At 41.8% G+C, this 25,857-nt stretch overlaps 1 protein-coding gene across 1 annotated transcript in view; it reads right to left on the reverse strand.

Moving 5' to 3' along the window:
• The window catches only part of abcf1 (ATP-binding cassette, sub-family F (GCN20), member 1), a 62,171-nt gene that overhangs the window by 22,671 nt on the left and 13,643 nt on the right, over positions 1–25,857 (reverse strand). The window contains exons 7-17 of the mRNA XM_034100480.2: positions 25,669–25,725; positions 25,507–25,575; positions 25,338–25,433; positions 20,711–20,833; positions 20,504–20,604; positions 10,505–10,590; positions 10,250–10,389; positions 4,787–4,935; positions 4,627–4,710; positions 2,587–2,711; positions 1,290–1,402 (exon numbers count right to left, since the gene is read on the reverse strand). Of these exons, the coding sequence (XP_033956371.1) occupies positions 1,290–1,402; positions 2,587–2,711; positions 4,627–4,710; positions 4,787–4,935; positions 10,250–10,389; positions 10,505–10,590; positions 20,504–20,604; positions 20,711–20,833; positions 25,338–25,433; positions 25,507–25,575; positions 25,669–25,725 (1,143 nt within the window). The remainder of the gene's footprint in view (positions 1–1,289; positions 1,403–2,586; positions 2,712–4,626; positions 4,711–4,786; positions 4,936–10,249; positions 10,390–10,504; positions 10,591–20,503; positions 20,605–20,710; positions 20,834–25,337; positions 25,434–25,506; positions 25,576–25,668; positions 25,726–25,857) is intronic.

Raw genomic sequence — 25,857 nt, forward strand, 5'->3', positions numbered from 1 at the left:
CCTTTTCACCGTTCTGGGGCAGTTTCTCTTATCTTTTGAAAGTCTCTGAAAGTGTCGGTTGTTTCAGTGCCGTTACCTGAGTGGCCGCTGTGTACTCGTCGTGTTGTTGTTGGTGTTTGTTTTTCAGGTAGCGTATTAGATTGGTCGTGTTGAACGTAGCTCTGTTCTTTCCACCACGCGGAACCTCTGCCTTGCAAACATTGCATCTGGCTGTTACACTGCCTTCGCTTTCAATTTTATAATACTTCCAAACCCCTGACATTTTCTCTGTCCCGACTCCCGAGTCACCAGCTGAACGTAGCCTCTCGTTAGCTTACTGCTACTATTAGACACTGCGCCCTGCCTACTCTGTTGCCAGCTTTGAGAGAAATAATCAACCAGGTCTATGAAAACAAGCCCAAAGAAAGCAACACATACATGATGTTGTGTAATTTTAAATCAAAACTAAGTCCTCAGGATGACTTTAAGACGTGAACATGGTCATTTTTGTTTTGTAACATTAAATAAAAAAAAAAAAAATGTTATATTAAAAAAAATAATAATAATAATAAATTCCCGATCCCCGATTTTTTTCTCCCGATTCCGATCTTTTGAAAATCACGTGATCGGCTCCGATCCCCGATCACGTGATCGGGACATCTCTAGTAATAAGGCTGAGAAGAGAACCAGCCATTTGTAAAGGTCTCCCGACTGACAGGCTGTCATCCTGGTTAGTGGTTACTCTGGGTTCTGTCTTCAGGACAGAGTGTTGGATTGTTTTGTTAATTGGATGGGACTTGATTGGATTCAATATTAGTAATTTTCTCGTGTGTGTTTGTTTAAATATATTTGGCCTTTGTTTATGTGATTGAATGAATTACTCAAATAAAAAGGTTGATGAACTATCATCTAATGATTTGTATGATGTTTTATTTATGTTAAAGGGCAAAAACTAACATTTTAAATTTGGGACGGTCCACATTAATTTCGGGACGGCTTAGATTGTATTTCGGGACGGTTCCGGGAGGATGGGTAAAAAAGTTAGTCGAGAGGCTGTGAACCCAGAAATGTTGAGTACTCCAAAGTTTTATGTTAGAAATGTATAGTAGGCAGGGCTCTCGACTAACTTTTTTCCCCATCCTCCCGGAACCGTCCCGAATAATACTTACTCTATGAACTGGCAAACAGACTATTGTTTTGAAGGAACAGAGCTTTTGTCCAGTCGTCATAAGATTGCTTTTCTCTGTAAAATCATGCCGTTTGGCTTCCATGTTTAGAAAGCTGCATTCTGGGGGAACAGTGATACTCACAGCTTGTTTCGTGGACTTGCCCCCAGCCTTCAGGTCTTTGAGCTTCTTCTCCTGCTTGTCATACTGTTTCTGCATCTCTTTCTGCTTCTGCACATACATCTTCTTGAAGGTTACTGAAAAAGGAATATAAAATAGTTGCTAAATAAATAATAGTAGCTAGAAGAACCCCTTATGTTTTAAAAGGGGAATTGCATAAGTAAAGAGTGATGTTATCTTAAACACAATATACAGTGCCCTCCAGAATTATTGGCACCCCTTTAGTAAAAATTAGCTAAACAAGATGCAAAAGATTTCTTTATTGTTTTTCCTCATATTTCACTCAAAATCTTACTTTTGCACTGAAGTAAAAAAAAAGAAAAAAAAAAAAATGTTGACTTTAAATAAATATTTGTCTCCCAAACATGTGTGCCACAATTATTGGCACCGCTAGAAAATTCTATGATTAAAATCTAACTGAAGTATATTTCCAGTCATATCTTACATGTTTAGGTTCACCTGTTTGATTAGGAACTCTTTCACTGGGGTATTAATATGAGGTGACACAGGCCAAAATTCTCTTTGTCATTCATCACTATGGGAAATACCCAAGAAAAAGTTGTTGAGCTGCACAAATTAGGAAATGGATTTCAGAAAATCTTGAAACAGGTGAAAATACCCATTTCCGCTATCAGGGCAATAATTAAGAAGTTTTAAGCAATGGCCATGTCATGGCCATTTCTACTGATCATAATTCCATTGTTGAGGTCTACTAGAATAGATTTACATTGTTCAATGTTCCAAACTCACATTGGTTTCTCAAACAACATCTCTGTATAGTCTGTGTATTCACTCTCGCTTGTTGGAGCTCCTTCCCCCCCTCCCTGTGAGCCCACTGTGCTCTGATTGGTCAGCTCGCCCACTCTGTTCTGATGAGTCCACCACCGTTACAGCGGAACATCAGTGATTATGTGTTACAATGACAAACAGATGAGAATGCTGCGTGGGGTCTGGGTGCCGTGCTGGCGGGACGTTGTGAGCTGGGTTCATTTCCTGCTTGCTGCGTGGGGTCTGCGAGAAAGCGAGACATCGCGAATGGACGCTGGAAGGGGGGGGTGCTGAGGGGGCTGCAGCACCCCCATCTGAGAGGCTCCAATAGCTAAATTAAAATATGTGTGTCATGATAAGAATGTAATGTTTCTTTCAATTATGTTGCCTCAATTAAAGGTTAGATTTTTGTTAATATCTTTGAATGAAATATCGTGAGGAAAAACAATAAAGACATTTTTTGCATCTAAATAGATCTAAAAATAATACTTACAGTAGTTCCCTCTGTAGTAGAAGAGCTTCTGGTAGTCTAAGTGGACGATATCCGTACACACTTCGTCAAGGAAACTCTGGTCGTGGGAAACTATGAGGAGGGTCTTCTTCCAGCCTTGAAGGTAGCTGTGGAAGAGAGACGATCATTTGAATAAAGCATTTATATAATGAAGTAAAAACAATATATAATATTTTGAATTTCTAATAAACGTATAAAAGTAGAAGGGGCAATATGATCCAATGATGCACACATCATGTTTACAGCTTTTTATTTCAAATGATCGCACAAGCTGGGCTTGTGTTATTCTGAGCTGCAGTGATGGAACAGGAGCAGAGCAGCTGTTACTGTCCCGTCAGGAGATTTACAAAACATGTATTTCTCTGTATTACTTATCACTTTAAGGTCAATTCAGTCATTTTATCCATGCATGTATTCTGTAGCAGGGTATATGCAGGAATCCTGAAGTCAAATTTAATACCTTTTAAGACCTTTTTTAAGACCCTTTCCATACATTTTAAGACCTCATCGCAACTTCGAGTTCTAACCGGTTACATTGGCGACACACTTTACCTCACATTTACTATATTGATTGTAAGATAGCACAACTAAACAGAGTGCAGACAGACTACTGAAGCCTCCTCTCCACATGAACTTCAACCTCTCTGTGAAGGTCAGGGTTAATGCAGCCTGCTGCTTTGTTGCTTCTGTACTCTGTGCTCTTTCATTCCAGTAGAACTCCTCAGAAACCAGTATTTGACCAATAAACAAAACAATTGACAAAACTTTGAACTATGAAATATATTAAACTTTGGTGAGCTTCAGCGGGGTAATGCCATATAGGAGCTCCCTCACAAATACCCAGGGGTTAAATTGGGCTGGGGCTGTCCGGGGCTAAGCCCGGCACATAGGACGATGCTCTGACGTCATCACCCTCACACATTTGTCATATGTTTACAAAAAACGATATCTATGTTAAGACTTTTCTCGTTCTTAATATAGACTATATTTAGGGTCGATATGTGTTGACCATAGACTGTATATATATATGTGTTGACCTTACTTTAAAATAGCAGATCTCTGTGACCGGATATAGTTTGGCTTAGACAGGGACGCCCCTCCCTACAGGCCAATCACGCAGGCTGCATGGGGCCCCGCCTTGCGCAGGGGGCCCCGCCCAGAGGGCCTCAGCTGCTGTGCGCAGTTCTCCGCTCAGTTCTCCGCGCACCCCCCGCGAGAGTGAGAGATGACAAGGGGAGCATGTCTGTAACCCGACACCGTTGTAATGTATCGACATCTGACCAATCACGGCTTTGATACGGCCACTAGTGCAGGTAAAGAGATGTCGGTGAAAAGACAGTTTCAACTGTCCGGCGCAAAAAACATGAAGAAACTAGAGCGTCACTCGAAGGTGGGTTATTGTATGAGTCAAATGTACAACTTGCGAATGTTGTATAAGTCAAATTGCCAATTGCCATATTAAAACATCAGCTGCAATTCAGGACATGAAGAAGGCAGTCTCTGCAGAGCATATAGGCTAATGGAGATGCAGTTATTTCCAGCATTCTTTATTTAACATTCATTCAAGTATGTGATGCCTTTTATCTGCTAATGTACAGGAGGAAGAGTGATACACTGTCTGTCTAGTTGGCTTACATAACAGTTACAGTTTGCAGCCTAAAAAACATGGAGCATTTTTTCCCCTTTTATTCATTTTTATGTCAATTTGCACATTTCATGGTGATGCTCAGCCTCTCCCCTTAACTCCTAACAGTCATCATCATGTCAACCACAACACAGAGAAATACTGATAGAAATGTGTGTCTAGTTGTTGATACATTGCTGACAGAGGGAACTACATTTGAATACAGATTTAAGAAATATCAGTTTTTGAGCATGTCATAAGCATGTTTTGTCTGGCCCACACTGGGAGGCCAGAGAGAGCAATGTAATTAGCTGCAGACCAACAACATGATTCCTTCCGATTTAAAACAACCAATATTAACCACTAGGGTTTGAGGGAGATTAAAAGTGGCTCTTTACTTGTTGAGCCAGATGACAGCGTTCAGGTCCAGGTGGTTGGTGGGCTCGTCCAGCATCAGTAGGGTGGGCTCCATGAACAGGGCTCTGTGGGAACACATGTGAACAGTGAGTGAAACAGAACTTCTGATCACTTCCATCCATGACTTTAGTGGGGCTGTACCTGGCCAGGGAGACTCTCATCCTCCAGCCTCCGGAGAACCTCTTGGTGGGTCTGTTCTGCATCTCGGTGGTGAAGGACAGACCGGCCAGGATTCTGCGGGCCTTGGGCTCCGCTGCTGCAGCTCCGATGGCCCTCAGCTCTTCATAGACCTGCAGAGGAGAGCAGAGAAACCAGAGGGTTGCAGTCGCAAGAGTCTTTTGTCCCCAGGAAGATTTCTAACTGAGGGTATGAGCGGGAAGTACCTCAGTGTCAGCCATGATTAGCTCTGTTAGAGTTCTTGTTGGGAAAATACTGAATGTACTCTTCTAATATCAGAGTAGCATATGATAACAAAGGCCCTACGTAGCTGTGTATGTAACAGGATGTATGATTACCTAGAAGAGCGTCAGGACACCCTGTTTTAGGCATATGATAGCTATGTGCAGTGGCGTATCTATCGACGGTGCAGCCCCAATGGCATTGACCGGTTCACGAAGTCTTCAAAGTAACCAAGCAACCTAAATGAATGTGTAATGTGTCTGTCCAATGGCCTTGCTCCCTTTCTTGTCATGTGATACATTGCGTGACAAGCAAACCGTTTAATCAACCTGTACTGTAGCTAGCAGCAGCAAGTTCGGTAGCATTATAAAAAATGTAATAGCTTGCATTTATAATGTACAGCAAACCAAAGCACAAGAGCAGCGCTCAAAAGAGAAAGGACAAGAGAGAACAAGGAGATGCAACAGCTAGGCTCAAAACCTCGAGGGCACCGAGCCTTCGCAGCAGCTGGCCCTAGGCTCTGGAACACTCTGCCCCCTCCATGTGAGGTCTACACTAAAGACACACTTATTCTCTCTGGCCTTCTAGTCAGAGTGGAGTATGACACCTGACTATTCCCTGTGTTTTTGTTTTTTATATTTTTCTGTTTGTAGTAATGTGTTTTTATTACATGTACAGCACTTTGGCTCGACCAAAAATCGCTTTTAAATGTGCTATATAAATAAAACTTGATTTGATAAACTAGCAAATTTAGACAGTTTCTTTTGTCCTACATCGTCCTCGAAATCGAGCGCTAACATTAGCAATGTTGATGTGCAGCGGCAGCCGGAGGCTAACTATAGCTCACCTGCCTCACCACCACCATCATTGCCATCTAGCTCCACAAGTGAAGCTGTATCCGTGGCCGTGCAACCTTCTTCTCCAGCCAGCCAGGAGGAGATGCTGGATTTGGCTGTGCCCGGCGGTGGTCCAACAGTTCCCCCAAGGGCCCCAACCGATAGGGGGCTCTATGGCACTATTGAGACCCCCGACGCCAAGATCAAAAGCTATATTATAGCGACCGGTCTATGTAGGCCTACCGGCCCATTCCCCAGAGACACACATCAAGGAAACAGGTGTAATCCTCTTCTTAGTTCGCTGTGCCGTTGTCAGGCTGTGGTGGTCTGAGGCCAGGGCAGGCTGTTGTTGATAGCCTACATGTGGCGCTTCTGAGTGGTTGTGTATGTCCGTGCGTGTGTGAGCACTTCAGCATGCGCTTATGTTTGGGGCGGGGGGGGGGGCCCGGTGTAAACAATATTTGCACCGGGGCCAATCACAACCTTGTTACGCCACTGGCAATGTGACAACGATTAACATGATGATTCAGCCTCTATGGAGATAGGCATATGACTGTCATGTTTATTGCTTACGCAGGCCTTAGCTAATCTGAACTAAACATTGAATACTGCTTTGAACCGGTATTCTGCATCTTGTGACTGCAACACTCTCTTGTATATAAGAACAGGGTATATGCAGGAATCCTGAAGTCAAATTTAATACCTTTTAAGACCTTTTTTAAGACCCTTTCCATACATTTTAAGACCTCATCGCAACTTCGAGTTCTAACCGGTTACATTGGCGACACACTTTATCTCACATTTAATATTGATTGTAAGATAGCACAACTAAACAGAGTGCAGACAGACTACTGAAGCCTCCTCTCCACATGAACTTCAACCTCTCTGTGAAGGTCAGGGTTAATGCAGCATGCTGCTTTGTTGCTTCTGTGTTCTTTCATTCCAGTAGAACTCCTCAGAAACCATTAGAAACCAGTATTTGACCAATAAACAAAACAATTGACAAAACTTTGAAATATTAAATATTAAACTTCATGAGCTTCAGCGGGGTAATGCCTTATAGGAGCTCCCTCACAAATACCCAGGGGTTAAATTGGGCTGGGGCTGTCCGGGGCCAAGCCCGGCACATAGGACGATGCTCTGACGTCATCCCCCTCACACATTTGTTATATGTTTACAAAAAACAATATATATGTTAAGACTTTTCTCGTTCTTAATATAGACTATATTTAGGGTAGATATGTGTTGACCTTACTTTAAAATAGCAGATCTCTGTGACCGGATATAGTTTGGTTTAGAGCCCGGCCCCACGAGGGGCCTCATACAGAAAAATACAAATGCAAAAAGTAGTACGTATGTAGTACATATGCCAGGCCTGTAAGTGGCGCTGCTGCCGCCACAAAATACACCAAAAGCAGCGAAGAAGACCCCGGAGCATGGTTGTCATGGTCGCCCTTCTGTTTATTCTCCGCGGTGGACGGCGTGTTCTCCTGCTGTATATTTCTCAGGTAGTCCCCCCCCCCCCCCCCCCCCCCCACAGAGCGGAGCAAGGCAACGACATTTAAAATAAGAAGCAGCATTTTATGGCACGCAATGCATGGGGCCGCCTTGAGGGGGTTTCCCGACATGTTGTTTCAGTAAATTAAAGGGTGTTTCATGTTGTCGTTGCTATGGACCTTCTTAATACCTTGGAAAATGCCGTTTAATACTTTTTAATAGCCTTAATTTTCGCTAAATTGATTTATCAACTTTTAATACTTTTTAAGACCCCGCGGACACCCTGAAGAATGTCAAGGACACTATTCGGGGAACTATTTGTCCCACGCAGCTTTGTATGTAATGACTACTTCCATTCTTGCAAGAACAGGGTATATGCAGGAATCCTGAAGTCAAATTTAATACCTTTTAAGACCTTTTTTAAGACCCTTTCCATACATTTTAAGACCTCATCGCAACTTCGAGTTCTAACCGGTTACATTGGCGACACAATTTACCTCACATTTACTATATTGATTGTAAGATAGCACAACTAAACAGAGTGCAGACAGACTACTGAAGCCTCCTCTCCACATGAACTTCAACCTCTCTGTGAAGGTCAGGTTTAATGCAGTATGCTGCTTTGTTGCTTCTGTACTCTGTGCTCTTTCATTCCAGTAAAACTCCTCAGAAACCATTAGAAACCAGTATTTGACCAATAAACAAAACAATTGACAAAACTTTGAACTATGAAATATATTAAACTTTGGTGAGCTTCAGCGGGGTAATGCCTTATAGGAGCTCCCTCACAAATACCCAGGGGTTAAATTGGGCTGGGGCTGTCCGGGGCTAAGCCCGGCACATAGGACGATGCTCTGACGTCATCACCCTCACACATTTGTCATATGTTTACAAAAAACAATATATATGTTAAGACTAGTGCTGCGTACCTGGACTCACATTCAGGTTCAGGTCCGGACTCAAGTCCAGAGGTTCAGGTTCAGGTCCGGACTTATAAGTCCGGACCTGAACCCATGGCTTGTGTCAAGTTGTGCGAGTAACTAAAGTGAACTTATTGTGAGCTAATTATCAATTGAAATTAACTCATAAACAACTGAAATTCAAACTCGTCAGGTTTAGTGCGCTCCCTTCCAACTTGTGTCTACATTTCTCTAAAAAGTACAAATGTAAAAAAAACACTTTTTTCCACTTAGTCTACAAATGACTTATGACAGCAACTACAGTGAACTACTACAAAGTTCAATATAATAATAATGTTTACATTATACAGTACATACTACATACATAGTGATGTACATACATACTGTTAGAAATTAAAATCAATGTTGATATGGCGTAATTTTGAATTAAATACACTATTTAATTTAAATCAGTTTTATTCTGAAAATCCGGAAGTTCACACTATTTACTTAATACTTTTATTCTGAAAATTCTTCACTTCCGGTTAGCATTAGCATGTGGGGAAATGCTACGTCTTCAAACCGTGAATCGAAGGTGAAATGACATGTGATGTTATACACTGAGCACACTGGGATTAGCACTCATTTATTGACACTGAATCACGTTTATCAGGGAATGTTTAAATAACCACAGACACCAGAATATACGTAAGTGCTAGTTTTTTTGCGAGTCCAAGTACCGGTTCCTGACGTTCCGGTTTTAACCGGACTTGAACCGAAACTTTTTACAAGTCCAGTACCGGTTCGGCGTACCGGTACGCAGCACTAGTTAAGACTTTTCTCGTTCTTAATATAGACTATATTTAGGGTCGATATGTGTTGACCTTACTTTAAAATAGCAGATCTCTGTGACCGGATATAGTTTGGCTTAGACCCCGGCCCCACGAGGGGCCTCATACAGTAAAACGCAAAAAAGTCTTCCGTTCACACACATTCGATTCATTAACGTGGCCGTTCACACTAGACCTCTGGAAATGCTGGAAACGCTGTAGTACATATGCCAGGCCTGTAAGTGGCGCTGCTGCCACCACAAAATACACCAAAAGCAGCGAAGAAGACCCCGGAGCATGGTTGTCCTTTTGTTTATTCTCCCCCACAGAGCGGAGCAAGGCAACGAAACTTAAAATAAGAAGCAGCATTTTATGGCACGCTATGCATGGGGCCGCCTTGAGGGGGTTTCCCGACATGTTGTTTCAGTAAATTAAAGGGTGTTACATGTTGTCGTTGCTGTGGACCTTCTTAATACCTTGGAAAATGCCGTTTAATACTTTTTAATAGCCTTAATTTTCGCTAAATTGATTTATCAACTTTTAATACTTTTTAAGACCCCGCGGACACCCTGAAGAATAATAAATACATGTATCCTGATATTGAAGACCAAGCCAAGTGATATTTTTCTAACAGTTCTCTAGATGATAGGAAAGGAGCTTAAATGCTTCCTTTATCTCCTTAAGCTTAGGATACACCGAGGAGATAATGCGGTCGCACAATTCTTTGCGACCGCAACATCTTAAGTGAGGCACCGTTCACGTTAACAACCGACTGAGACCGTAAAACGCAAATGAAAGTAATGTAAGTTATGGTGGTTACTAAGCATTTTCCATCCAATGCAATATCAGCCAAAGTACTTTTAGGTTTTAAATGTTCAATAATATGTTAGATGAACGTTATGCTAATTACTGTAAAATGATTAAATAAATGTGTTTTATAAGTTGGGTTCATATGCTATTGTTTTTTTATACACTGTTTAAATGATGAAATACACAGTAGTTTCATACAATCATACTAATTGGGATTCATGTTATTCATTACAAGTGGACAGGAGGGTTATACATCTTTCCACGTTTATAGGGCCTGCATGAAACAACACCATATGAACGCACAAGGCGAAGGATCTAGGTCAGTTTTTTCACCTTGTCCAGCCTGTCAGCCACGCTGTCCTCTCCCTTCTCCAGCAGAGCCTGCAGCTGCCTCTCCTCCTCCATGAGCTTCAGGCGCTTGGTGTCCGCCTTCAGCACCGCCTGCACCGCCGGCGTGTCGTCAGCTATCACCTCTATATACACACACACACACACACACACACACACACACACACACACACACACACACACAGTCAGTGGGAGACTACAACATGGACAGAGGGGAGAGGAATGATAGAGGTAACTCACCCTGTTCACACAGCAGCACGTCGATGTTGGGGGGAATACTGAGGGCTCTGTTGGCCATGTGTTTCAGTAATGTGGTCTTTCCTTTGCTGAAACACGAGACGGGTGAACACAGATTCAGTGCAGGGAACATCAGAAATATTACAGGCTTTGGTAACAACAGCACGAGACAACCTTACGATTTAATTGTTCTGTAAAAACAAAAGAACAGAGTGGACTGGTACTTTGAGAGCCTAATGGGCAATGCTGAGATGCCCTTTAGCAAGGCACCAATCCCCCCATATTGCTCCTCGGTTGCTGTGTAAGAGCTGCCCACTACTCCTTGTACTAGGATGGGTTAAGGGCACGGAATATATTTCTCTGTTGTGTTCATATGTGTGACAATTAAAGAGGATATCATTCTAATCCTCCTTTTTTCATTTACTGTATAGGGCAGGGGTCTCCAACATGATCGCAAGCCCTCAATAAGTAACTCGCCAAGCAAATCCCCCACTTTTCGAAATCCTGTTCCCCCCACTTTACAGATGATATGTTTATTATTATTTTTTAACGCAAGCTGCCATCGCCACGGAGGAGCACACAGCGTCTGTGAGCGAGCGAGCGAGACAGAGAGAGAGCAAGCAAGCGAGCATACCTTTATTATTAAACTAATCACCAAACATTTAGACAAAGGTTTCGCTCCACTCCACTCAATGCAGTTTGGTTTTCGTGTTCACCACTCCACTGAGACAGCTAACTGTGTCTTTGTGGAAAAGGTTAAATGTACACATATATACATATATAAATGCAACACTTTTGTTTCTGCTCCCATTGTTCATGAGATGAACTCAAAGATCTAAAACATTTTCTATAAACACAAAATAACCATTTCTCTCAAATATTGTTCACAAATCTGAAACAATCTGTGATAGTGAGCACTTCTCCTTTGCCGAGATAATCCATCCCACCTCACAGGTGTGGCATATCAAGATGCTGATTAGACAGCATGATTATTGCACAGGTGTGCCTTAGGCTGGCCACAATAAAAGGCCACTCTGAAACGTGCAGTTTTGCTTTATTGGGGGGGTCTGGGGGGGTCCGAAAACCAGTCAGTATCTGGTGTGACCACCATTTGCCTCACGCAGTGCAACACATCTCCTTGGCATAGAGTTGATCAGGTTGTTGATTGTGGCCTGTGGAATGTTGGTCCACTCCTCTTCAATGGCTGTGCCAAGTTGCTGGATATTGGCAGGAACTGGAACACGCTGTCGTATACGCCGATCCAGAGCATCCCAAACATGCTCAATGGGTGACATGTCCGGTGAGTATGCTGGCCATGCAAGAACTGGGATGTTTTCAGCCTCCAGGAATTGTGTACAGATCCTCGCAACATGGGGCCGTGCATTATCATGCTGCAACATGAGGTGATGGTCGTGGATGAATGGCACGACAATGGGCCTCAGGATCTCGTCACGGTATCTCTGTGCATTCACAATGCCATCAATAAAATGCACCTGTGTTCGTCGTCCATACCATACGCCTGCCCATACCATAACCCCACCACCACCATGGGCCACTCGATTCACAACATCGACATCAGAAAACCGCTCACCCACACGACACCACACACGCTGTCTACCATCTGCCCTGAGCAGTGAAAACCGGGATTCATCCGTGAAGAGAACACCTCTCCAACGTGCCAGACGCCATCGAATGTGAGCATTTGCCCACTCAAGTCGGTTACGACGACCAACCAGGTCGAGACCCCGATGAGGACGACGAGCATGCAGATGAGCTTCCCTGAGACGGTTTCTGACAGTTTGTGCAGAAAGTCTTTGGTTATGCAAACCGATTGTTGCAGCAGCTGTCCGAGTGGCTGGTCTCAGACCATCTTGGAGGTGAACATGCTGGATGTGGAGGTCCTGGGCTGGTGTGGTTACACGTGGTCTGCGGTTGTGAGGCCGGTTGGATGTACTGCCAAATTCTCTGAAACGCCTTTGGAGACGGCTTATGGTAGAGAAATGAACATTCAATTCACGGGCAACAGCTCTGGTGGACATTCCTGCTGTCAGCATGCCAATTGCACGCTCCCTCAAAACTTGCGACATCTGTAGCATTGTGCTGTGTGATAAAACTGAACATGTTAGAGTGGCCTTTTATTGTGGCCAGCCTAAGGCACACCTGTGCAATAATCATGCTGTCTAATCAGCATCTTGATATGCCACACCTGTGAGGTGGGATGGATTATCTCGGCAAAGGAGAAGTGCTCACGATCACAGATTGTTTCAGATTTGTGAACAATATTTGAGAGAAATGGTTATTTTGTGTATCTAGAAAATGTTTTAGATCTTTGAGTTCATCTCATGAAAAATGGGAGCAAAAACAAAAGTGTTGCATTTATATTTTTGTTCAGTGTATGTTGGACACGAGCCCTTATGCTGTCTTCCTTGATCTCAGGATGGCATTTGACACTGTTGACCACCAAGTGCTCCTTACAAAGCTGACTCATTTCAATTTTTCGTGATGATTCAATACAGTGGGTTGAGTCTTACTTATCAAACAGAAAACAGTGTGTTTTGGTCAATGGTGCCAAATACCCCTACCATGTGAACCCTGTTGGGGTTCCACAAGGTTCCATTCTTGGACCATTACTGTCTTCTCTGTACATTAATGACTTGCCTAATGTATGTCCTGATTTGAATGTACAAATGTATGCCGATGATGCGGTCATCTTTGTATACTGAAAAAAAAAAACTGAAATAATCTCATACTGTCTCTCTAATGCTTTAGACAAGGTTCAACACTGGCTGAACAACATTTGCTTACAGTTAAATGCAAAAAAACAACAGTATGCATGATGTTCAGTAAACGACCAGTCAAAATCAAAGGATCCAATGTGTTTTTAAACGGAGCAGAATTAGAACTAGTCTCCCAGTTCAAGTATCTTGGAGTCATACTGGACTCGAACTTGACTTTTAAGAAACATAAAGAAAGTATCCAATACCATTCAATTCAACTTGCAAAATGTTAAACAAATCAGACCTTTCTTAACTGTCGATGCTAAAAAGTCATACCTCCACTGAATGATTCTATCCCATATTGATTACCGTTTGACAAAATGGTCGTTTGCTTGAGCCACAAACCTGAAACCCAGAGAACAGCTGTACAAGAGAGCTATCAAGGCGTTTGACAGAAAGCCACATTCATACCACCACTGTACCATCCTGGAAAACACAATTTCTTGAGTTTTGACTATTTAAAGTCTTTTAAATGTATGTGTTTTTTTTTATAAATGTTTACATGGACTGCCCCCCCCCCCCCCCCCTCCCGTAGGGGAATTCATCCACAGAAAACACACTGGACGCTGCACTAGGTCAGAAACCAGAGGAGACTGTGAAGTCCACCGCAGACGGACAACTTTTGGACAAAATATCCTCTCCATTAAAGACAGCTCTTTGTGGAAGAGCCTCCCAACTGAGATACGGGATTGTCCCACTCTCAATAGCTTCAAAGGACAACTCAAAGAATGGTTAAGAAACAAACCGACGTGCAATCACCGCTAAATGCACTTTAACACAGTGGTATCTCCTCTTGCGCTTTATGTAGCTCTTTTATCTTCTCTTTGTCACGCCCTGGCTCAAGGACAGACAAAGGAAGGAGACCACACATGATTCATCCAATTGAAGTGGATTTATTTAAAGAAACTAAATTAACTATGAAGTCAGTTAATCAGTTATGTGTGTAGTGTGTGGGTGTGTGAACATGCATCAGTATATAACGAAAGCACAAACAAACCAAGGTCCAGTAGAGCCAAGCTACCCAAAAGGAGAGAAAGACTGACTGCTCAGGCACCCATACTTGTAGCTGAGCAGTCAACCCAAATCAGGTGTCAGCAATCTCTCCTGATTTGGGGAGTGGCTAACCAGGGACCTGAGTCTAAGGCCTAGGGGCCGTCACACCTCCCCCCTTAAGAATGAGGTAGCACCTCAGATCCTGAAACAAAACAAGAATATTAGACACAACATTTTCTTCCAATTCATAAATCTGAGTAACACGTCTCAGAGCACACACAAACTGCATTATAAGCCTATCAAAAGTGATACTAGGGAAAGAAGTAACTATGACAAAAAGTACCTGAGGTGACTACCGAAATTTGCACAAAACCTGCAATCATTATAGCCTAACCCCAGGAAAAGCAACTACTGCTGCTTAGTGGACGAAACAGGGAATGCCTGTACAGCCAACACTTCAAGAAGACTGGGACGAAGCTCCCCTTGCCTGCCCCATCTTATCCAAAGAGGTTACTGTAGCTCTCTTTCACATACTTCCGTGTGTTACAAATGTTGCACTCTGACCTTCTAGCCCAATTGACATTGCCACATGTTCTGCACTTCTAATCATATACACTGAAGAGACCCCTGCTCTTCCCAGCCAGAGTTTTCCAACTATCTGTTCCTCCAGCTTTCATCATCTGTGCCCTCATGGGTTTCTTCCTGCCACATCTGTAACAACTGCTTCTTCTAGCAAAGTTCATCATTCCACACTTATCAGTACAAAACCAGTTCTCGCCTCTAACATGACAACTCTTTCCTTCAATGTTTATTTTGTTACCCCTGAATGGCTTTGCATGATCTGGCCAAACACGACCATCTGCCAGGTCATTTCCCAAAATGATGTCCACTCCAGTCACGGGCAACTCTGGACGAACACCAACCTCCACTTCTCTCTGGACCAAATCACAGGACAGAAACAGTTTATGCTCAGGCACAGAAATGGATTGCAGACCAATCCCTCGAACTGGAACACAGCGCCCCATGTCTGAATCTGGAGAAAAAGGCAAGATGGCCTCCCTCACCAAAGTATTCAAAGCGCCTGAGTCCCTCAAAATCCTGACTTGAACTTTCTTGTCACTCCCAACTAGGGTTACAAAACCGTCAGACATAAACGAAGCATAACCCGACTCAACCTCTGAGATATCAATTGCCTTACCCTGCATTTGCAATGGAGCCAAGACTTCTGTTTCACCAACTCTGGGATTATGAACAGTTGTAGCCAAACCAACTGACTTCACACGAAAATTGTTGCTTTTCCCCTCTAGCAAAGGACATTCTTTTTTCCAATGACCCTGTTGATGGCAATAATTACACACATTTGCATTGCTTGTGCCATTAGGATGCTGTACAAACTTTGGGGACAAAGATCCTGCTTTCTGAGATTCATTCCTTTCATAACGCTCACCAAAGATGCGCCTGTGCGTCATCAGCCAGTACTGCTGCCTCCCTAGGACATGTGACTTTATGTTCATTAATATAGGTTGCAATGTTCTCAGGGACAGACTGTTTCAACTGCTCCAGAATGATTAAATCACATAACTGATCCAATGTTTTTACCCGAGAAGAAGAGTACCAGCGCTTGAAATGCAAGATCAAATCCCGTGTAAATTCCACATGTGTTTTGTTACCACTCTTTCGCCAGTCTCTAAAACGTTGGCGGTACGCTTCAGGCACCAACTCATAAGCCTTCAAAACAGACGATTTCACCGTATCATAATCTTTACAGGCATCAGAAGATAAAGCGGAGTAGGCTTCTTGTGCTTTACCTGTAAACACACACTGCAACATTAAAGTTCTGTCCTCATCAGGCCAGCCCCTTGAATCTGCAACACGCTCAAACAGACAAAAAAAAGTGTCTATATCATTTTCATTAAACTTTGGCAACAACAGTAAATTCATCAATGCCGATGCAGACATTTTACCTGCCCTAATCAAAGCCAATTTTTTAAGTTCCAAATCCAGTTTCATTTGTTCTAACCTCAAAATCAACAATTATTTCTGTTGTTCAAATGTTAAGCCAGACACATAATTAGTGACAATGCTCTTACCTCCCCTGTCCATCAGTACCGCACAGTCTAGCAAATGAGCCTTTATAACACTTTTCAGGGTTTCCTTTGTTTGCTTGGAATCAAAATCAACAGAGTAATAATGAGCAATCTTCAACAACTGCTCCTTTGTACATTGCTCCAACAACTCAGCCGAGGGACACTGAACAAAATCTTCCACAATGTTAGCCATATCAAACCACAAAAATCTAGCAACCTAGATAACCACATTGAGGTAACATACACCAAACCTTTAAACTATGCAACTAGTGGCAACAACAACTGGTGACTCCCCATGCTCAACTAACTCATTAGAGTATGTCCCTTATCTGACTAAACTCGTACCTAGTCTTCGTACAGATACTTGTGGCGGGTATTTATTCACTGAAACCCAGTGGCACTGGAAAGCAACTGTATACACAGCGACCCCACAAGAAACCATGGACGTGATCCCGAGACAACTGCTCTAGCCACTTTCTCTGTCACACTAAACCCAACCCCCGACAACAGACTCTCTATTAGAACCTGCTGCTTGGCGTCACAGAGGAGAACACCAGTCACATGCCACACCAAACATTTAGCATATTTACCTCAAAGAAAACTGGCCCAAACTAGATTATAATAAAGCTCTCCAAAACAACTACATCCATGTGTGATACTCCAACCTAAATTAGTACAGAAAATTCATACCAACAAAATGTATGTCAAAATTTGACTTTTGACTTTAGACGAGCCCCCATGTCACGCCCTGGCTCAAGGACGGACAAAGGAAGGAGACCACACATGATTCATCCAATTGAAGTGCATTTATTTAAAGAAACTAAATTAACTATGAAGTCAGTTAATCAGTTATGTGTGTAGTGTGTGGGTGTGTGAACATGCATCAGTATATAACGAAAGCACAAACAAACCAAGGTCCAGTAGAGCCAAGCTACCCAAAAGGAGAGAAAGACTGACTGCTCAGGCACCCATACTTGTAGCTGAGCAGTCAACCCAAATCAGGTGTCAGCAATCTCTCCTGATTTGGGGAGTGGCTAACCAGGGACCTGAGTCTAAGGCCTAGGGGCCGTCACATCTTGCACTTGTGTCGTAGCTGCTATATTGTATTACCATGTGGTAAATACTCGTGGATGCTGCTCTTGCTCTTTTGCACTTTTTATGTATTTTGTTTTTGCTATGTTTGTCAAATGTAATTTCATTAAATGTGTTATGTGAGGGACTGCGGATGGAAATTAGCTCAAAGCTAAATCTGGCACTGTTACGCTTGACACATTTGAATGTCTTAAGTGTTCATTACTGTGCATTATCCCTGCCAAATAAACGATTAAATAAATATTTAAAAATGTTAGTAAGAAATCATTCCAATGTGTACTATAGGACAGAGAAAAAAAAACTAAAAACAGTTTAAAAGGGGAGTGATTAGTAAAATATGCATAAATAGAAAGAAAAAATGCTAACTAGGTAACATAAGATCAGAATAAACAAGTTGAAATGATTTGTTATTGGTTGTGATCATATTCTAAAGATTTTGGATTATTGAAAAGTATACAGCTCCCTTTCATAGGGTGTTGAGAGCTGTGTCCATACATTCATGTTGTGCTCAAAGTGCACCAGATTGATGCATTTCACTTTAACATTTAAAACAAAATCTTCCCGGGGCTGCATGCCCCCGGACCCCCCTAGAGGATGTGAGGTCCACCCCCAAATAAAGCAGGTTCAAATAATTAAATTGCATACATTTTCTTTGAGTAAACACTGAAAACGGGTCCCAAAGAAAAAAACAGCACACAAAGGTTAAAGGTAAGCATATAATAATGTTAAAATGTGCTAAATATATACACTGCAAAAAACAAAAAAAGAGGAGTGAAAGTAGGTCATGATGACTTGAAAAAATTGTTGGTGACCCCTGGTGTAGGGAGTTTTAGAAATACTTTTCTGTGACTTTCTAAAGAGGTAATTTATTTCTTTATTTTGTTGTTATATTCTTTATTTGTTTATAAAGCATATTTGAGCATTGGAAAATGCCCTATACAAATCTTATGAAACATTTATTATTTTTATAATCAACTAGCCAGCCTTGACTGTAAACAGCCCAGAATAAAAGTTGCAATGATCCAATCAGAAGATCTATAAATTAGGGCTGTCAGTCGATTAAAATATTTAATCGCGATTAATCACATGATGTCCATAGTTAATCACGATTAAACGCACATTTTTTTATCGGTTCTAAAAGTAACTTAGAGGAATATTTTTCATGTTTTTAATTCTCTTATCAACATATGAGTGGACAAATATGCTTTATGCAAATATTTGTTTATTATCATTGAAACAATGACAAATATTCTCCTGAATATTTTCAATACAACAACTTGGAACCTCTCTCTCTCTCTCTTACACTCTCTCCCTACCCTGTCTACTTCTCTGCACTGAGCCAGTTGCTCAAGCAGACAAGCCTATTTACAGTTGTCGGCGAAATGCCGCTCCTCTGTCTTCATAACAGTCAAAGCATGAGACTGAAGTTCCCACTGTGGGTCAAAATAATGCGCTGTGATGTGCAGTCGACACGTTGGATGCGATCCGAATGATCTCAAACAGTCCCTCGTCCTCCACAATGTTAATTGTCCTGCAAGCTGTAGCCACCGCCACCCATTTTGCTATCGCTGTTGAAAGGTTGCTGCTCAGGCGTCTCCCCGGCAAACGTTCAAGCGTGGTCTGCCGCAAGCGAGCGGCAGGAGCGGGGCTGTCAGCATCAGCTGTGTGCTTGTCTTGCTGTTTAAAACACCTTTTTTTGTATCCATCTCTCTCGCTATAATCTGCCACCATCCAACTAACAACAACAACGTCAAGCGTTTAGGCTCTGAAACTACGGGGCGGGCCGAGGACAAATACACATGCGTTAATCGCACGTTAAAATAATTAGTGGCATTAAAAAAACGTTGCTTTAAATGCGGTATTAACGCATTAACTTGACAAAAATAAATAAATATATTTTAATTAAAACATTTTTCTTTTCTTTTTTTTTAATACATTAAAATAATAATACGTGGCACTCCCGTCATCGCCACGGAGGAGCACACAGCCTCTGTGAGCGAGCGAGACAGAGCGAGAGAGCTAGAGAGGGCACACCTTTATCTATTTAATATAGTTGTAAAAAATAAAATAAGAAATCATTGCAATGTGTCATTGGTAAAAAAAAGTTTAAAAGGGGAGTGATCAGTAAAATATGCATAAATAGAAAGAATGCTAACTAGGTAACATAAGATAAGAATAAACCAGTTTAAATGATTTGTTATTGGTTGTGATCATATTCTAAAGATGTTTGGATCATTGAAAAGTATACAGCTCCCTTTCATCCGAGTGTTGAGAGCTGTATCCAATTCATTTTGTGCTCAAAGTGCACCAGATTGATACATTTAACCGGGGGTGCATGCCCCCGGACCCCCCTTGAGGATGTGAGGCCCATCGCCAAATAAAGCAAGTTAAAATAATTAAATTGCATACATTTTATTGTGATTGTTTGTTATGTGGATGTGTAGTATTTGTGTTACTGTATGTTCAATAAGGGTGATTTAGCAAAATACACCTGTCGAGCCTCAAGAGCCTTTCTTGTGCTGGCAGACACAGAAACATATTGGCAGGGCGCACTTCGCACGCAAAAAAATTCCACTCGCTCCGCGCTCACATTTTGCTAGGCCCGCGTGCCTTAGCACCGCTGCCATATATACTAAAAGGGAGACTTTTTTGACAAGATTTGGAAACCATTTAATCTGTTTGTGGAAGGTATGGAGCGAATAGATGATGAGGATAATTGAATACTGACGAGTGTAAACCTCATAATATGATTATTTTGAATTTGGACTATGTACCATGAAACTGCCTTGTATTGAACCAAAGTGGCTAGAAATGTCATTCAATTTTTAAATGTATGTAAGACGTGTCTTTGTATGAAGGGTAATGTGTTTGTTTTAGTTTATTTGTGTTTGCACCTGTACCTCAGTGTAATTTGACCTTGAGAAGTGCACTTCTGTATGTTTGTAACTGTACACTGTGTACATGTGTCTTATTGTATAAAATGTTAATAAAAACATTGTTTTAAAAAAGAAAAGGAATAGAAGTGTCTTTGAAAATAACTAAAAGATATTTACCCATTTGGTCCGACTAAACCATATCTCCTTCCTGCCACGATCAGAAGGTCAGCGTTAACAAAGAGCTCCTTTCCGTGAGCAGAGATGCTGAACTTCTCCAGCTGAAGGCACAAAACATCGTCACTAACAGAGAGTAAAACTGTCTCTGCATTGCATGTAGAAAAGTAAGCGAAGAGAATTTAAGAGAACAGAATGGTGATTATGAACCTTGATATCAGAGGCATTCTCCAGCATGGCCTGTCTGGAGGAAATCTCGGCCTGGGAGATGGAGAAATCTCCCTCCAAAGCATTCTGAGCGCGAATACTGGCCACCTGCCGCTCGTACTCCAGCTGCAACACACACACACACACACACACACACACACACACACACACACACACACACACACACACACACACACACCACACACACACACACACACACACACACACACAACACACACACACACACACACAACACACACACACACACACACACACACACACACACACACACACACACACACACACACACACACACACACACACACACACACACACACACACACACACACACACACACACACACACACACACACACACACACACACACACACACACACACACACACACACACACACACACACACACACACACACACACACACACACACACACACACACACACACACACACACACACACACACACACAAGAATAAAGCACAGTATGGGCCGGATCCCTCAGCCCCCGGGAGACATTAAGATGCAACATTTGTTTATTGCTAATTTAAATGTTGCTTTTAAAGTGACATTTGGAACACCTATGGTTGACAGGACTGTATTAAGAGACTAGTCGTCCAATTGTTTGACTGTAACCCAGGGGTGCCCAACCAGTCGATCTGGGAATCTCCTCAACCATTCCTTTAACGATAACCCCGCGAATCTCCCGGGGTTATCGTTAAAGGAATGGTATGCTCATGACACTCATTTTTTAAAAATTATCATCCGATAAAACAGACCAGTCTCTGCCAGTCTCTCTCTCTTTTTTTTTTAATCCGATGACATTATCAGTGATTTTAAACTGATTATATACCGAAATAACATCAACACTGTGGGCGCCACCATTTTCCGGACGTGACGTAATCCATGCGTTTGGTTTTCGAAGACACGTTGATCTCCATGTTATTTACTGTAGTTTATCTATTCAAATATGCCTCACTGTATCGCGAAATATTGCCATAATTCGGATAGGAACAATCCACGGAATGCTCGGTTCCATCTGTTGCCAAAAGGTAAGCATAAGAAGTACATTCGGAGGCAGTGGCTAGCGAAATGTGGCCGGCCCGAACCGAGAGATTTACAGGCTCATGTATGCAGCGAACATTTCAAATTTCCGGACGACTACTCTGAGAGTATGATCAAACATAACATGGGATTTAAAGAACAACCATTACTCAATGGAGATGCAGTACCATCGGTCTTTCTGGTGTCATCACCGACCAGGACACCAGTTCGGCCAGTAGAGAAATCGCCCTCTGCAAGTGTGAAGCGACGGAGGAGCAGAAGTAGTGCTCGGAGTAAGAATAAGGTATGTTATAGCGCATTTCCATTGCAGCGGCTAGCCCCGTTTTAACGTCCAGGCCAGGACAGTTTTTGGTGGCCTTTCCATATAGCGTAGTACTGGCTAGTGTGTATTTCCCCCCAGTTTTTCCGGCCCCATAAAATCGTGATTCTATGGCCAGGGACAACGAAGCTGAGTATGCTAAACTAGAGAGGGAATCGCTAGCAAGGGTGGTACTACATGCATACATATAGTATCTTATATCATCTTCCTATTATACACACATGCATTTCCAAACATTTGGACTACCTATGTTGCAAATGTATTATCTTTTCAATTTACACACGGCATCTATTGCACGTCTGTCCGTCCTGGGAGAGGGATCCCTCCTCTGTTGCTCTCCCTGAGGTTTCTCCCATGTTCCCTTTAAACTGTGGGTTTTCTTCGGAAGTTTTTCCTTGTACGATGTGAGGGTCTTAGGACAGAGGGTGTCGTATTGTCATACTGATATGTATGGATGAATTCCCCCATCCAATCTCTTCACATTGGTCAAAACTTGTTCCTCTGCTGACGAGTCCGAACTGAAATACTCCACCATGTTTCCGTGTGTTGACAAAGTGAACGCATGGATGACGTCACGACCATCACGTGACTACTGAAAATGGCAAACATGGCGGCGGCCAGACGGAATATACAGGTCTTGATAAAAAAGAGCTATAAAATCATTATTTACCGGGGAATATCGCTGATTTCTTCAGGGTATGGTTTAAACATAACGTTTCACTAAATACTGAAGTTTTGATTAATTATCTAATGAGTGGACCATTCCTTTAATGTCCTATAACATGATCTTCCTGTGCCAGAATAATGTACTTTAACGCATCAAAGCTTTGTGATTGGCCGGTGTGACCCCATGTGTCTGGGCGTGGCTGTTGGGCAGTGGGCACTATTTCGCTGATGTTGTCCGTGGCAACCATAGTGGCAACAGGAGTGACAGTCCGCACACACACCAGACCGCAATTATGGCAGAAGCAAAAAAAGCCCAAAATATATAATTTTCACTCCGAGTGGGAGGATGATTATTTTTGTATCTATTCCAATTCAAAGTCCATCTGTCTCATCTGCAATGCGAGTGTGGCTTTATCGAAGAAGGGTAATTTAGGAGAGGCATTTCAAAACAGTGCACAAACGCTACGAGACGGAATCCCCTCCTAATTCTGCCCTACGCTCCAAAAGGGGAGGGGCCTGAGAGGACAGCTAAATGCACAGCAGTCCATTTTCACCAGGCCCAACAACAAGATCAAGGCTGCTACCAGAGCATCTTATCGTGTCAGTCACGTTCTTGTCAAGTCTTTCAAAGACGGCGAAGTTGTGAAAGAAGCATTCCTGGAGGCTTTTGGGGGACAGTAAAAATAACAGAAGCATTTCAACAGGTTTTTGATATAATAAAAACTCAAGTTAGATACCGTTATTAATCAGCTGTAAGTTTTAGTTTGTTTGAACTCATTCATTATAATTATTGTACAAAATGAATGCAAACTTAAATTGTTTATAGTCTATTATCAATTCAGGTTAAGAAGCTAGTGTTGCTTGCATCCTATTTTAAAAAAGGCATTTCTTTTTATACTCTACTAAAATGCAACAAAAAAAGGGTTTGATTTTATTAATTTTGTCTTTTTTATTGCACTTTGGCAGCAGATTCCTGAGTAGCTTCAGATCTGAGTCGTCTTATTAGTACGCCTAATTTATACTTTTGTAGCAACACTATTTTTATATAATGGCAAAGAAAGGGTTCAGAGTCTTTTCTCTTTGTCCCTGTGTCATATGTGGCAGCACTGTTCAATGTTTCTTGAACACATTACCCACTTTTAGTATGTGACGTGTGAATAAACTCCAACTCCGTATCAACAACACTGTTGTGTAACTTCAGTTAAATCCTTGTATGTGCGTAGATTAGAAAGAGGTAAGATAAAGGATCTGCAGTATTTTATGAAGTATTAATCGTACAAAGGTCAGTTTTATTTAAGTAGAAGTGTGTATTTACCTGGTAGGCTGTCAGTAGGCTACGCCTCTCTATTTGGACTGGTAGATCTCAGCAGACTGGCAACTTTAAAAGTAGCTCTCGGTTCAAAAAAGGTTGGGCACCCCTGCTGTAACCATATGAATGGAGGACTTCACCATTACCACCAAACCCTTATAAAGTCCATACATTTTATTAATACACCATTGTTTACTTAGTGATAGACAAACGCACACATATTAATACAATGTGAACATTTTTATTCTAACTTATTTTATCTTTTATTAATTTATTTTAATTCTTATGATTTAAACATCTTGTTATTTATTTGATTTCAACTTCTCTCTCGAACTTCTTATGTTTTTAAAAGTAATTTGTCCCCCCAAGATTTTGATCTTCTTTTTTATTGAACATTTTACTTTGAATTATTATGTTTATACAAACATATTTATTTAAATATCTTATTGCACATTGTTACTAGAATGTATTATGTTTGTTTTTACATTTTGTATTCATTTTATCTTAAATGAAGCAAATGTCACAAACCCAATTTTCCCCTGGGACTTTTATTACATTATACTTTGGCTTATTAGGTTTATATAATCATCTCTATTTTTAGCACATTCTTTCTTTAAAGTGCTTTTATTCTGAACACCTTGCTACATATGCTGATCTTGCGCAGCTCGAATTGGTCAGGTAGGACGTCTGGCTAGTTGTCATAGTAATGACACAGAAAGATAAGAACATATGGGTTTGTGTGTTGCTCACCGGAAGAACGTTTTGGACATTTTACATTCAAATGTATCCATGGTGCACTTTGAGAGGTTACATTTATGAAAAACGTAGATGTAACTTCTTGTGAGTACAGGCGCTCACATGGCTCTGGGTGTGCACGTAAGCATGTGCTCAAACATGATATGAAATGCACAAGTTAAACTTTTGTTTTTATACGATTGGTGAGAATGAGCGTGCATGTGAATGTGTGCAAACAAATCTAGATGAATTAGATTTAGGGTTCAGTCTTCAGATTATTCTGAATAAACACTAAAATAATGTATGCAAACTCTGAATTCCGCTGTCTGAAAATCATGGCTCACCAACAGTCATGTGACGTATATTACGTAATAGTTTGAGAAACAATAGAAATATAAGAAAGGCAGGAATCTCTTCTTCCCAACAGTGTATAGCACTCAATGAGTTTCAGAGTCAATGTGAACATGATGAGTAAGTCACACATGAATGCATCATCAGCACATGTTATCACATGTTATCACCTGTTTCTTTATCTTCTTCTTCTCCTTCTTGCTGAGGTTAGCTAACGGGTCGTTGTCCTGCTGCTGGGCCTGCTCTGCGATCACATCCTCGGCACACTGAGAGACAGAAGCGTTAGCACTGATCCAGAGCAGAGGAGGACCATAGACAGATTATGGAGGACAAACACACCTTCATGGTGTCACATTCGTCACTGTCCTCCTCCTCTTCGCTGCGTGATGCTTTAGCAGGTCTTCCTTTCTACAGGGACACAGATGAATCACATGATGGTTACCTGGACGATGCTGCAAACTGGGTGGAAGTGCTAAGCTAACATCAGTGCTCCTTTCTTACCTTCTGTTGCTCTTTCTTCCCCTTCTTAGGCTTGTTGTCCTCATCGTTATCTGGCGACTGAAGGAAGAAATGCAGATGCATGTTATTAGAGAAGATGTTTAGATCAATAGAATGAGAAAGGACTGGAGCACACGGCATCTGTATCCCATCATTACACTCAGAGGTGGAAGGTAACGGAGCGTCCACACT

Source organism: Pseudochaenichthys georgianus, chromosome 15 (assembly GCF_902827115.2).
Source record: "Pseudochaenichthys georgianus chromosome 15, fPseGeo1.2, whole genome shotgun sequence".
NCBI lineage: Eukaryota > Metazoa > Chordata > Actinopteri > Perciformes > Channichthyidae > Pseudochaenichthys > Pseudochaenichthys georgianus.